This window comes from Calidris pugnax, unplaced genomic scaffold, assembly GCF_001431845.1.
Source record: "Calidris pugnax isolate Ruff unplaced genomic scaffold, ASM143184v1 scaffold25, whole genome shotgun sequence".
Taxonomy (NCBI): Eukaryota; Metazoa; Chordata; class Aves; order Charadriiformes; family Scolopacidae; genus Calidris; species Calidris pugnax.
In genome coordinates, this window is record NW_015090805.1 from 2,710,998 (window position 1) to 2,723,449 (window position 12,452).

At 42.1% G+C, this 12,452-nt stretch overlaps 1 protein-coding gene across 4 annotated transcripts in view; it reads left to right on the top strand.

The window, feature by feature from the left end:
• HSF2BP (heat shock transcription factor 2 binding protein) overlaps positions 1 to 12,452 on the top strand; it is a 53,317-nt gene that overhangs the window by 30,637 nt on the left and 10,228 nt on the right. For 2 of the 4 annotated variants that reach the window (XM_014938041.1, XM_014938042.1), the window contains 2 exons: positions 606 to 692; positions 5,827 to 6,511. The exons of 1 other annotated variant lie outside the window; for it this stretch is intronic. In XM_014938041.1, coding sequence (XP_014793527.1) covers positions 606 to 692; positions 5,827 to 6,035 — 296 coding nt within the window. In that variant the 3' untranslated portion in view covers positions 6,036 to 6,511. Of the gene's footprint in view, positions 1 to 605; positions 693 to 5,826; positions 6,512 to 8,714; positions 8,809 to 12,452 lie in introns of those variants that run through there. One more of the 4 variants, XM_014938043.1, reaches the window with a different exon arrangement.

The following is a 12,452-nucleotide window of genomic DNA, read 5'->3' on the forward strand; positions in this document are numbered from 1 at the left end:
TACCTCTACCTTCCCAGCTTGATGCCAGCATAAAACACATGGATGATGACTCAGGTTTCTGGCTGTGGAGCAGCTTGTGGGATCAGTAGAGGTCTCTTGTGGAGCACCATTTGTTTGCAGAGCAGCTGCTCCCATCTTGGAGAAAATAGGCAGCTTTAGTTTTCTCCATCAGCTGCTAACCCTGTGTTGATGTCTTGGCTAAGGGTTTCACATAAATTTCAGATTTAAAGAAGCCTCATCCTCAGTAATAGGAAAAAAAGTTATGTAACTTTGGGTAGAAATCCACCTGAGCTTTGTCAATATTTTTGCTGGTGCTTTATATCTACAGATGCAGTAAGACTTTCATTCTGTAATTCTCAAAGAGATAGACTGGGACTTTTTTCTGCCAAGGATCTTTTGAAGAACAAGAAGATGCAGTCAGCTTAGGTATTAATAATAAAGACTAGATTTAGGTTTTTAATTTTTGATCATATAAAACATCTGCCAGCAAACGGGTGCTGGGGAAAATGGGTCTAGGCTCTTCTCTGGGTTTTTGGTTGTGTGGTTTTTTTTTTCTATGCTGTGTCTTTATTTCGGTTTCCCCCACTTTTCTTTGAATGCAATAGGTTGCTCTCCTTGGATACATGAAAGTGTGGAATTCAGAGAGACTATGTTACTGATATTTCTTATCTATAGCTGGGAAATTGCTCCAGGTACTTCATTAAACAAAAGACAACACAAGAAGTATGACTAATTTTAGATCTTGCCCTTCAGTTTCCTCCACCACAGTTCCACACGGAAATCTAACCTTGTTTATCCAAATTCTTTGCAAATGACGGTCTCTATTATAAATGCCTGTATGAAGCACATTCTCATTTTGCTAATGCCGCCTGCAACCTTCAATATTTGCTTTTCATGACTAACTCTTAAGGTTTCTAATGCCTTGCTTTTCTGTTTGAATTGGTTGTGGCTGTGAGAGTTTTTGAAAGTTCAGGCTATTTGCATGGCAGTATGTTATTTCAAAGACATCTGGACAAACAGAAGCCCCCTATTTATAAACTAACGCCTGTATTAAAACAAATTTTGGTTCGTAAATCAAAACCTCAGTTACCACTCTTTCAAGTGCTCAGCAGTTGCCTTCTCTTCAGACTGTGAAACTAATCTTCAGAGGGGTATTGCCCTTGCCCTTTAAGACCGTATCCATGTTCTTAAATGCAAAGATGTCAGCTCTGATGCAGAAAGTCCCTGGGCCACAGTTAGCTGAGGGGCTGGAAGAGTGGCCAGGGGAAGTCCACTGAAAGCTTGCCCTTTTCCACTCTTCCCTAAGCAGCTGCTGCAAATGACACTTGCCCCAATGGAGAATCAGCTGAGCACGGTGTGGCTGTCCTTGCCATCTGAGCAGGAGTTTCTTGACTAGGTCCTTGCCCTGCCCAACAGCAACAGGGGAAGTCCACAGCTTGCCCTTTTCCACTCTTCCCTAAGCAGCTGCTGCAAATGACACTTGCCCCAATGGAGAATCAGCTGAGCACGGTGTGGCTGTCCTTGCCATCTGAGCAGGAGTTTCTTGACTAGGTCCTTGCCCTGCCCAACAGCAGGCTCAGGCAAACTGATGTTCTCCTGAGGAACGCGGCGTTTCTCCCTTTGTAAATAGGTGTGAGAAACCTTACTTCTACTAAATGCATCTGTCGCTGTAAAGTGTTGGTTTGTGCTTAGATTGTTACTCTCCTTCAAGTAGCTATGGTGGGAATTCTCAGAAACCCAAGTGAGGATTGATGGGAGCTGGAGCAGGTATCTAACAGCTCAACCACCAACCTGCCAGCTGCAGAGCCATGGTCTGGGCAAGCTCCTTTTCACTCGCAGCCCCCGAGGAGCAGTCAGGCAAATTGAGACCAAATTGCTGCTTCCATCTGGACCCTCTGAGTCTCTCAAGGATTTCCTTGTTAAAAGTGTGACAAGTGTGTGCCTGTAGGAGAGTGGGGAATTCTGGTTAGCTGAGCTCCATGTCTGACAGCGAGAGCAATCACCTGGCCAAGGAAGAGACCGAGGCAAACTGAGCTGTTCTGCAGGAGCTGGGGCAAATATGTTGCAGAGAGAAAGTGCATTTGCATCCGTAGGAATTGCAGCAGCAAATATCAGTCTTTTGTTGTCTGTCACATTGTTCTTCCCTGCTCCTTCCCCACGTGGTGTCTTTATTGCAACACTTCTTGTCTCCTCAGACCTATCAGTGTTATGAAAATGTCCGGAAAACTCTTTGCTGTTGCAGATACTGGAAAACTGAAAAAAAAACTGGACACTGAAAAAAGGAAAAGTGGGAGTGGCAGGTCGCCCCTTTGTGCTAGAATCAGACAGTAACAGGATTGAATGACATTTACAACAGCGGTGGGAAGCTTTTGAAATACTGCTTTTGTACTTGGACATAGCTGTAAACAGCTTGCTGGTAATAAATCTTGAGTTCAGGTGCCCAGGGAATGGTATGGGCACGTGTAAATTGAGTTCACAGAACTCAGAGCCAATTGTAGATAAGCTGTTTAGCACTGATGTAATGCAATTACTTGAACCCTGCTGTAGGGGACAGTTCATCTGCGAGCATGGTGCTAATGACAGATGTGACTAAAATCTGTCCACGTTATCTGTTGCTTTTGTCAGTGACTGAAAGGCAGTGACATCAAACGGTGGTGCTGGCAGCTAGCAGAACGTCAGCAAATGCCAGCAGTTTCAATATCCTGTTAAAAAAGCCTCAGCTTTTTATGATGGTGGCAGGCTCACGCTACGCTTGTGGTCCCCCACTGAGGCAAGCAGCTTGATAGTTCCCCGTTCCCCAGAAATAATGATTGCAGTTTTGAAGTTTTAGTTGAAGAGATGTGTGTGCTAGTTGTTGGGGAGGATATGATGCAGTGATTTGATTACAGCTAAAGGATGTTTTTTGATCTTGTACAAACAAAATGTTATTCAGCTAGCATAGAAATTACTAAATCTGGAAGTTATTGAAATAAATATAATGCTGAATAATGAGGATTCTTTATGTTTCTCCTGAGTATTCTTTAGATGGGGTTTTTAGAAAAAAATCCCTAATGATACTGGAGAGACAAGAGAAAGACTCCTAGGGTATTTTCTTTTAAAATCCTCTTAGAAAACATGATTATCTGTAATAAGTAGTATTCTCAAAACCACATGTAATCCTAAGGGAGTATATTTTAAGACATATGTATTTATTTAACTCGAAGAGTCTCAAAATACATGCAAAACAATGGCAATCAGAGGTTAAATGCGTATTAAGTTGTCTTCTGGTGTAGGATCATTTCCTTCCTTTGCTGCCTAATCTGTTCTTCATTTGAGTGACTCAAGCCGTTGAGCTTCCCTGGCTGCTGTTGGAGATTCTTCCTAGAACCTCTTTGCTCTTACTGGAAAATGTTCTTGCTCGTCAAGCTGGAAATCATTTCCTGATCTACAGATCCTAATTTTGTTAGCTCCCCTGCTAACGTTTCTTCCCTGATCAATTCTTTACTTTCTACAGCCTTTAAACTTGCAGATAATAGTAATGTAGATGCCTTTAACAGTATTAATAACAAAGCACTTTTCATCCAGGGATTTAAAACATCTTACATACATGAAGCTTCCCAGCAGTACTGCAAGCCATTAAAAGCATTAATGGCTTTATTTCATGGAGAAATATCCTCCTATTCACGGAGGAAGATTGTAATGAATTAGATAGATTTCACTCCCAAAAGCTTTCTTGATACATATTTGTGCTATGGCTTGTTGCTGCTATTTCTGCTGAATAAACATAGAATAATTCTAAGTACAGAGAAAGGAGGCAGGTGGTATGTGCAGAGTTTGACCATTATATCTGGGGGGGGGGGGAAGGAATTAAAAAAAACTCTCTGGCAGGCATGAAGACAAAAATTGAAGGAATGGGAGGGCAAATTCAAGGCTTTTAGTCATATTTTGATTAGGTCAGAATAAATCTGAAAACCGAAATTTGCACCCAAGTTTTTTTCAGAAGGATTCACTGAGGTGTTGCTGCCCAAGAAATTCGACAGAAAGTGTTGCTGCCTGTGAGGCTGAGTTGCAGCATTTCTCCATGAGTTACAAGTGCTCATCAGTCAGAAAATTGCACCTGCAGGTACTGCTGGAGGTGATGATGGCTCCTGAGAGCCTCCAGCCTAGGTGGCAGCAATGTAAGTGGCTGTGCTCAGGGTATGGCCACTTCTGTGGCATGTACAGCACTAATCACTGGGGTTTTTTTAAATGCTGATTTGAATGTCTAAAGTTGTCCAGTATGCCCAATAGCTAAGACTCTCATTGCACCAAAAGTCAGAAAATGCATGTTATTGTTTGGTTTTGGACAATTTCTGTGTCTTCAGATTATACCCCACTCTGCTAGTTTCCCAGGATGAAGTAGAATTCCTTTCTTAAGAGGTTTACACTGTAAATAGGGAGGAAGGCATGGTAGAAAAGACCTACATATCTCATTTACGATGGAAAATTGAGGAACAGGGAGATAGTGCCTGGCTTGTGGTGTAGGTCAGATGTCACAGTGTTTAATATTGTACTTCAGCCATGTGCTAGTGGGAATTATTTAAAAATTCCTGTCTTGACAGTCAGTTTCATGCTTAAGCCACAGTCTTCTTCACCGTTGATCACATTCTGTTTTCTTCCCTCGGAGGTTTCAACATTTCCCCTTATGCTTTAATGAATAATTTTCTTAGTCCTTTTTCAGGTCTCCAGTGTTAGGTATTAAGTAAGCCAGGAAAGGAAAGAACTTAGTTCAGCCCACCAAATGCTTCCTTCAAACTCAGCACAGTGTGGTTTATCGCTGCACTGCATTTATGCTCCTTCAGTGAGATTTTGGTCTCTGGTGATTTTGTGTGCAAAGTGATCTGCATTAATTTTTCTCAACATTTCTGCACAGCGCTTTACCAAAAGCTTGCTGAAGACTAGGTATGCTAATGACAAACACATAAGAAATGCATGGCACGTGGAACAAATAACTACTTCAGCCATAAAAATATATTATACATTTTCATTTGGAATATGCAGCAGAGAGAAGTGCAAAACCGGGACTTTGTACCAGATGCTTTTGATAAAGCTATAAACAACTACATGCAAATGGACTGTTGTGAATGATTAAAATGTAATGCTCCTAATGTTTCAGTAATTAAAAATGCATCCCGTGTTCTTAACAGTAGAGTTATTATATGTCTTCCTAGCTTAAGTCAGTCAAAGGTCTTTGCTACATTTCTCTGACGCATTCCTAAGCAGCAATGCTTAGCTTCAGTACCCATTTCAATTTTGTGTAAACTGAATTAAACACTTGGAAGGTTGATACATGGTTACCAGAAACTTTTATAAAGATTAATATTTCATTGAGCTTTGAAGAAATCTGAAGGCTTGCATAAAAAGAACTTAAAGAAAAGCCTAGTGATTTACTGCAGATTTGATTAGTTGGTCTGTTTGTTTTTTAAGACTGAAGAGTCATGGGTTATAGCTTGTTCTGCTCTTAAATTGGTTCCCATCCAACAGTGCATCTTGGCTACTGACTGGATAAATTCAAGCTGATAAATTCCCTCATTTATAGCACTTTCAACATTTCAACAATGAGAGAAAGGTTCCTGGTTGTCTCTCACTCCCAAACACTCCTGAGCACATGCTGCCGAGGAGGGCAAAGGTGGTGTTTTCAGGTTCCTTTTAGAGCCAGCCAGCACCAAATGCCAGCTGTGAATTATGAAACTTCAGTTATTCCCTGAATGCCTGGTGGCTCATGAGGAATGGCACTGTAGAGCTTTAACGCTACTTTTTTGGACTCACTTCTAATAAGCACTGGGTTTTTTCCTCCCCCACTTTTAGACCCGGATACAGAAGTTTGTCTTCATGCTCTGCGGCTGCTCCAGTCTGTGATCCTGGAGCCAGAAGTATTATCCAAGTCAGCCTCTGAGATGCGTGATACTTTGCCATTCCAGCGTATCATTGCACTGTCAAAGAGCCGCAATGCAGATCTGCAAGCACTTGCAAAAGAACTACTTGAAGATCTTAAAATACTTGAGTATGAAGCGTAGAAGAGCTCTATGACACCAACTGCTTATGTCCTTCCTATATTTTTATGCTGCAAGAGTTGTTGGAGATAGGCTTGTCTGAAAAAACCTCTGCTTAAGTTCCTTTGACAAAATCCTTTCCACAAACTAGGTAACCCAACTAAAATAATTTTTGGGAAAGCATGTTGGGTTTTAGCTGCCCAAATATAATCTTAGGTGAACTGGTAGAGATGAGGCAGACTTAATTTCTTTCCGTAGGATTTTGTTGATAATGGCTTTCCACAATGATCCAGGTTATGTTGTCTATTTATCATATATAGGGAGTAAAGTTGTCATCTCATTATTCATTGATAATATATAGGTTATTGCAGTACTATGAGGAAAGCTTTGTTGCTTTTCGTAACTCTTCTGTGTCAGAATGCATCCAAAGTTCCAGTTTTATTGCTGTTGTTTCTCACCTCTCTTTTTCTATTCTAATAAAAGAAAACTTGAATTCTGCAGCGTGTAGTGGATTCTGCTTTCAAAATTCACATTCAGATTCACTTGAACTGCAAGTTGGCCTGGTCTGTGGCAGCCAGGCGTACTAGAAACTGAACCATTTTTCTTTGAAAAACCCTGAAAAAAGGAAATTAATTATTGTTGTCCTACCAGTTGTGTGCTGAAGAGGGTAAAATGAACTGCTTCTCTGTCATGAGCATCATTACATTCCCTCACAACTCTGGCATTTGTTAGAGCTGCTGTGTACAGCTTGCTTACCTCAGTGGTAAATACAAACCTGTGTGTGCTTTGTATTGGTATAATTTACACATTTTTTTACAAAAAAAAATAGCATCCATTTCTGTTATTACAGATAAACAGCCAATTAGGTGATGCTATTCAAGGGAACAGAAATGAGAAATGTAATGCTGTAGTAGCAACTTTTTCCCTACGAAAGTTATGGTACCTCAGCTGTGAACCCAACGTATTAACAAAATACAATGTGGACTTTTAATCCAAATGTCTGGAAAACAAGAAGTAAACTTCAAAGGATTTAAATACTGTGATTGGCAGACAGTTTTAGAGGAGGACCTTTGTGAAATGCGTAAGTCAAGGTATAGGTCATCTCCCATTAAGCTGTTTGCAGAATGATGAATGTTCAGAGTTAAAAATGTAATAAATCAGCTTAAAATTAGTTATTTAAAATAATTGCCTCAAATGCTACGAAGGGTAGCAGTCTGATTTGGGACTGTCTAAAATGAAGATTAAGATACAGATCTCACATACATGAAAGGGTTGCAGGGGGTTCTGCTGCGTCAGATTCAACTCTACATTGAACTTACCAAGGCTTGGTTTTTGGAAGGCTTTAAATCTTCTTTAAAACATGCTTTCTTCGGATTTGTTTTCTTATCTTGCTATACTAGTTAAACCTCCTAGAGTTTAATCCTAAAGAGATCAAAATGATAATCGGTAATTTCCTGGAATTTCAACTCGTGAAAGTGTTCAATTTTAGGAAACACCGAAGGGCATCCACTTTCCATTGAATGGGTAGCTGCTCATGAAGGTCTTTTCATCAAACTTGTGGAAGCCAGTAAATAACAGAAAAAGAAAAAAAGGAGTTCTGTGGGCAGAAGAGCTGTGGGTTTGAGATAGTTCTTGAAAATGTCCGTGTCCTTCTCAGCTTGAGAGGTAGACTTGAAACCAAGTCTACCCCCGGAGCAGCGTGGAGTGCACGAGCTGAGGGTGACATGGATGCTCGTGGCCAGGTTAGTAAGCTGCGGCGATAGGCCTCCAAGCAGGCTGTACACCACTCTGCCAGCTTTCCATCCTGAAGGTTTTAATTTAGGTCTTTTCTGCTGTTACCTCAGCTGGTCACGGAGCTTGAGGGAGCGTAATTATTTTTGAGAAGTCTTCTCCCTCTGTCAGGTTTGCCGGGAGCTGACTGACAGATTCAGTGTTATAAGAGGCACCTCATTTCCATATGAAATCAGGAAACAAAACACTCAGGACCGTTCATTTTAATTGTGTGTCCACTGGCATAGTCAGCACTTAAAAGCTGTGCTAAAATAGATGGTTCAAGACACTACAGATTTTATCCAGCAAGCTGCTCAGATCTGATGATGAGTGTTTGAATGCCTCCCCAGATGACTTTATTTTCGGGTGTAGCTCGCCAAGACTGTCTCTTCCAAATCAAGCCATCAATGATGCACCGACCTTGAGGAAGTCTTTTTTTCTGTACTAAGTGTTTCATTGTGCAAGATTGATAAATAAGGAAAAGTCACCCCCTTATGAAACACAGTGCAGCTTCAAAAATACCAGAGAGCAAAAATGTCGGAAGCATCAGAGAGAACCTGTGACAAACTAGGAAAATCTTTATGTTTTCCCTAAATTTACTTTGTCTAGGTGTTTGCAATTAATGCTATAGTTTTAATTTTTCATTTGGATTTGTGGAAAAGAAAAAGAAAATATTTGAGGGGAACTTGTTATCACAGTGAAGCAAATAAATAATACTTTTTGGTTTGGAAAAAAAAGGTCAGGTCACTGGAGTCCAATTGTGCTGAAGTAAGGCAAGTGGATAGAGGCCAGGGGTAAGCCTAACCCCTTGATATTTCAGAGTGTTTGAAATTTCATTAAGGTTTCCCATACTTAAGTATTTTAGTAAAAAAGTTGGACATTATTAGTTGCACCTTGTGTTATGAGCTGTTATATCTTTTTGCTGTTTTTCAGATTCCTTTATTCCCTGGTCCTCCATTTGATGGAGCCAGGGACCAGCCCCCTCTTCCTGCTCCTCTGCAGGACTAGGGCTGTGTTGCAATTAGTGGAACCTTTTTGCTGTGGGAGTCAAGCCAGCAGTTTTCCATATGGGTGTCTGCTATATCCCATGCATACTACTGGATGTGTCACGGTGGGATTCTCCCAGACCTTGGCATCTACCATAAACTAGTGATCTGGACTCTGCAATCAGCAGCTTCGATGCCACCTTCACTGTTCCTTTCTCCATGCTAAAATTGGTGGTAGTCTCATGCTGTTGGCTGTAGAGGAAGCTCCAATGACTCGCTGAGAAAAGGTGCCGACTGTTTAGTTTAAATGGCTAAAATGAGGTGAGAAGAATCCTACTCTTTGCTGTCCTTTTTGCAATAATAGATACAGAGCAAGTTGTCAGGTTACCCTACTGTTCGCAGACAGCAGCATTTTAGAATCTTGTTTGTTGGTAAGTTTGCAAAATCCCTGTTTGGAGGAGAAGAGCATCTAAAGTCTTGATTTGTCTTCATGTGACTAGTGCCAGAAATTAGGCTGTTAAGTAACTGTGGATCTAAATTAGCCTAGAAATTAGGCTGTTAAGTAACTGTGGATCTCCTTTGAGTTTCCCTCTCCCCTAAAACACATATTTTTTGAGAGTTTATGAATAAAAGAAAGTCTCTAAATAACAGATGATGCTCAAAAATCTTAGAGCATGTCAAAACTTTATTTACAAAGTGGAGCAATGGGTTATACAAAGAACACAATATGACACTACAAGGTGCTGCTGCAGTTAAAGACGGGTTAACGTACACATTATAAATCTCTGGTTTTACTTTGCTGTGAAGTTTTGCTTCAGTCTGAAATTGTGGGCTATTAGAAAGTTTTACTGGTTTAAAACTAGGAGTTCAGCATATGCTTTGGAAAACAATTGTTGCTTTTTCTGGATCCTATTGAAAAGTTTGGGATTCTTCTGTGAAGTAATTGATTTATTGCATTACTAGCTTGCGGAAGAAAAGATGGTTCACACAGTCAAAGCAGTAGTTTCACTAGCCATGTTCAAAGTCTGGAGTTACTCGATTGTTGACATTTCCTCTGTTGCACAATCTCAGAGTTTCAGCAAAAAAGGAAAAGTTTGGTGTTGCTTTGAGATTATCAGAGTTTCTCCAGATTTATGTCTGTATAACTGAAAGCAAAATTTGATTCTCATGCTAAGCCGTCTCAAAAGATTAAAAATCTCTTTTAAAAATCCTTAGAAATCCTTAGAAAAAATCCTTAGAAAGCACTTGTTTACTTCACAGTATCAACTGCACAATTAAAATTGAACTTTACTCCTTTCAGTTCTATATACTGCGTACAGAGCCACTGAAATGACGTCGGTTTGCTGATACTCCTGGAAAATACTGGCTTTTCATATTTGATGCTGATAATCAGTTAGATGTAAAGGAAAAATAAATGAGGATCCCCTGAGGGTATTTCCTGTAACTTCAGAAGTGTAGCTATGTACTGCCCCACCAGTTCTTCATGTAGTATCTTAGGTTGATGTTTGGCCTGGGCTATGAGCTGGCTGAAAAGAAACTGGAAAACCTCAGCAGAAGGAAGTAAGGCTCAGACCAGTGGCTCTGTGCCCCGTGGTGAGTGGCAGACGTGGCAGCATGAGTGGCCTGGCATCTCTGAAGGGGACTGTGAGATCTTGGATGAGAATGGCAACCAGCTGCCCAGCTCCTGAGGGAAGCTGGTGTTTGGTTGCCGACATTGGCCTGCTCCCAGGAGCTCATGACAAAGGTGGTGAACTACAGTTCAAGATGCATCATCCTGTTATGGTGGCTTCAGAGAGGGAAGTAAGTTGGAGGAAGAAGGGGAGAGTGTGAAGATTTGGTCACATGGCCACAAGTGAACTTTGAGATTATTCAATTTCAGCTGGTTGCCCCAGTCATTTACCTATTCCTTCGGGTTAACGTTTGCGCTTGTGATATGGGCTGATTAGCACAAATTGGTCTTCAGAATTGATAAGATTTTGCAAGTCTTGCAAATATTGTATGATTCATCTCTATTGCTTCCAGTCCTACATGGATCCCGGAGGTGAGGAGAAAAAAATTTTACTGGGGAATAAAGAACCTCTGTTATCCCTGTCCACTGCATGCACAACAAGTTAAGGGATATGCAAAGCATGGCTGCCCCTTCCCTTCCCTTCATAGCATCTAATTTGCAGCTGATTCTGGCCATGTCTGTTTTGTTCTGTAGGTAATTTTCCTGATTTGTATGCAGGAACTTTGGCAACTGCTAGTTGCTTCTCATACGTGTGCGTTACAAGTTACAGCTGATAAAAAGTAATCAGAAAACTCACGAGGTCATAAAGATTTTAACTTCTCCAATGCTTTATGATGATCTTTACAACCTATAACTTACTCGGTCGGAAACCTTAAAAAGACTTTGACCAAATTATAGTTCTGCATGTAATTTATAGGACTATAATTTTTACTGTGGGTGTGACTGCAGTTAGAGCTCTTCTGATGCCAGGTGCTTGGTCTTCTTGAATGCGTGTGTTTTTCATTTTCTGTGCTGTTGGGCTGCAGTCATGAGAGGCAGCAGTCACTAAGGGCAAGGTGTGGGGGCTGGGGAAGGGCAAGATGGTGTGTGACCTGGGTGGTTCTGCCAGCTGTATGGGGAAGGTCAGGTCCAACTGAGCTGCATAAGCGGCTTTCATGCCACCTGGGTCTGGGACAGAGGAATGTATTGGGTGGTAGGAAGTCAACTGAGCTGTTTGAAGCTCCCTGCTGAGAGATAGATGCCTCCTTTCTTCTATAGCTATATTGCCACCAGTGTCAAATAAAGTGCAGCAGTCACCCTGTATTAATACAAAACAAAAAATGGAGATTGTAGGAAAAAAAACAACAACCCATTTCTTGTGTCTGCACCCCTTCCTCCTGAGCAGGATCTGCAGTGTCCAGAACCAATTTCAAGGGCACTTTGGCTTAGTCATGGCATGTGCGAGAGCTGGTCAGTGCCTTGCTGCTTGCCAGCGTACTGCAGCCTCACTGGAGGATTTCCTACTATGGTTCCTGGTGTTTCTACAGCTCTCATGGGGCTTATTGGGGCTTTTGGTGCAGCACATGGATAGGTCGTCAGGAGGGCTTCTGCCATTTGCTCAGCCCATGGGTTTCTGGGACCTGCTGGCACAAGGAAGGGGGTGATGGGCATTCAAAGGCCAAGGAGAGTCAGGGCCTCCTGCTAGGGGCTAAAGAACTCCTCCAAGTCACTGTGATGGGAGCCTGGATCGGTGTCAGTACCCCTGGGCACGTGCCAGAACATTGAATTAGAGGTGGAAAAACTAGGAGGCAGTGCCAGGGAGATGGTTAGGAAAGAGCAATGTGGGGGACGGGTCTTCAGGCTGTTATAAGGGGGGGAGAGCAAAGCACCGGGGTGCTGAGGGTAGGGCAGGCTGGGGGGCCACCACTTCACTGGTCTGCCAAGAGGGGAGCAGCAGATGGGGAAGGGACTGATTTTGGGTGAGTAGAAGTCAGCTTCTGCTGAAAGAGGGGTTTCCACAGAGCCAACCTGCTGGTGGGCGGCAGAGCTGAGCTGCTGCCTCACAGCAGGCCGGGAGGGAGCTGTGGCATGGCGACCAGGAGGTAGCACAGCTGGCTCTGGGGACCCACTGGGCCTCTCTCTGTCTCCGTCTGCCTCCTCAGCCACTTTTAAACATGGCCGATGGCACCCTGGGGC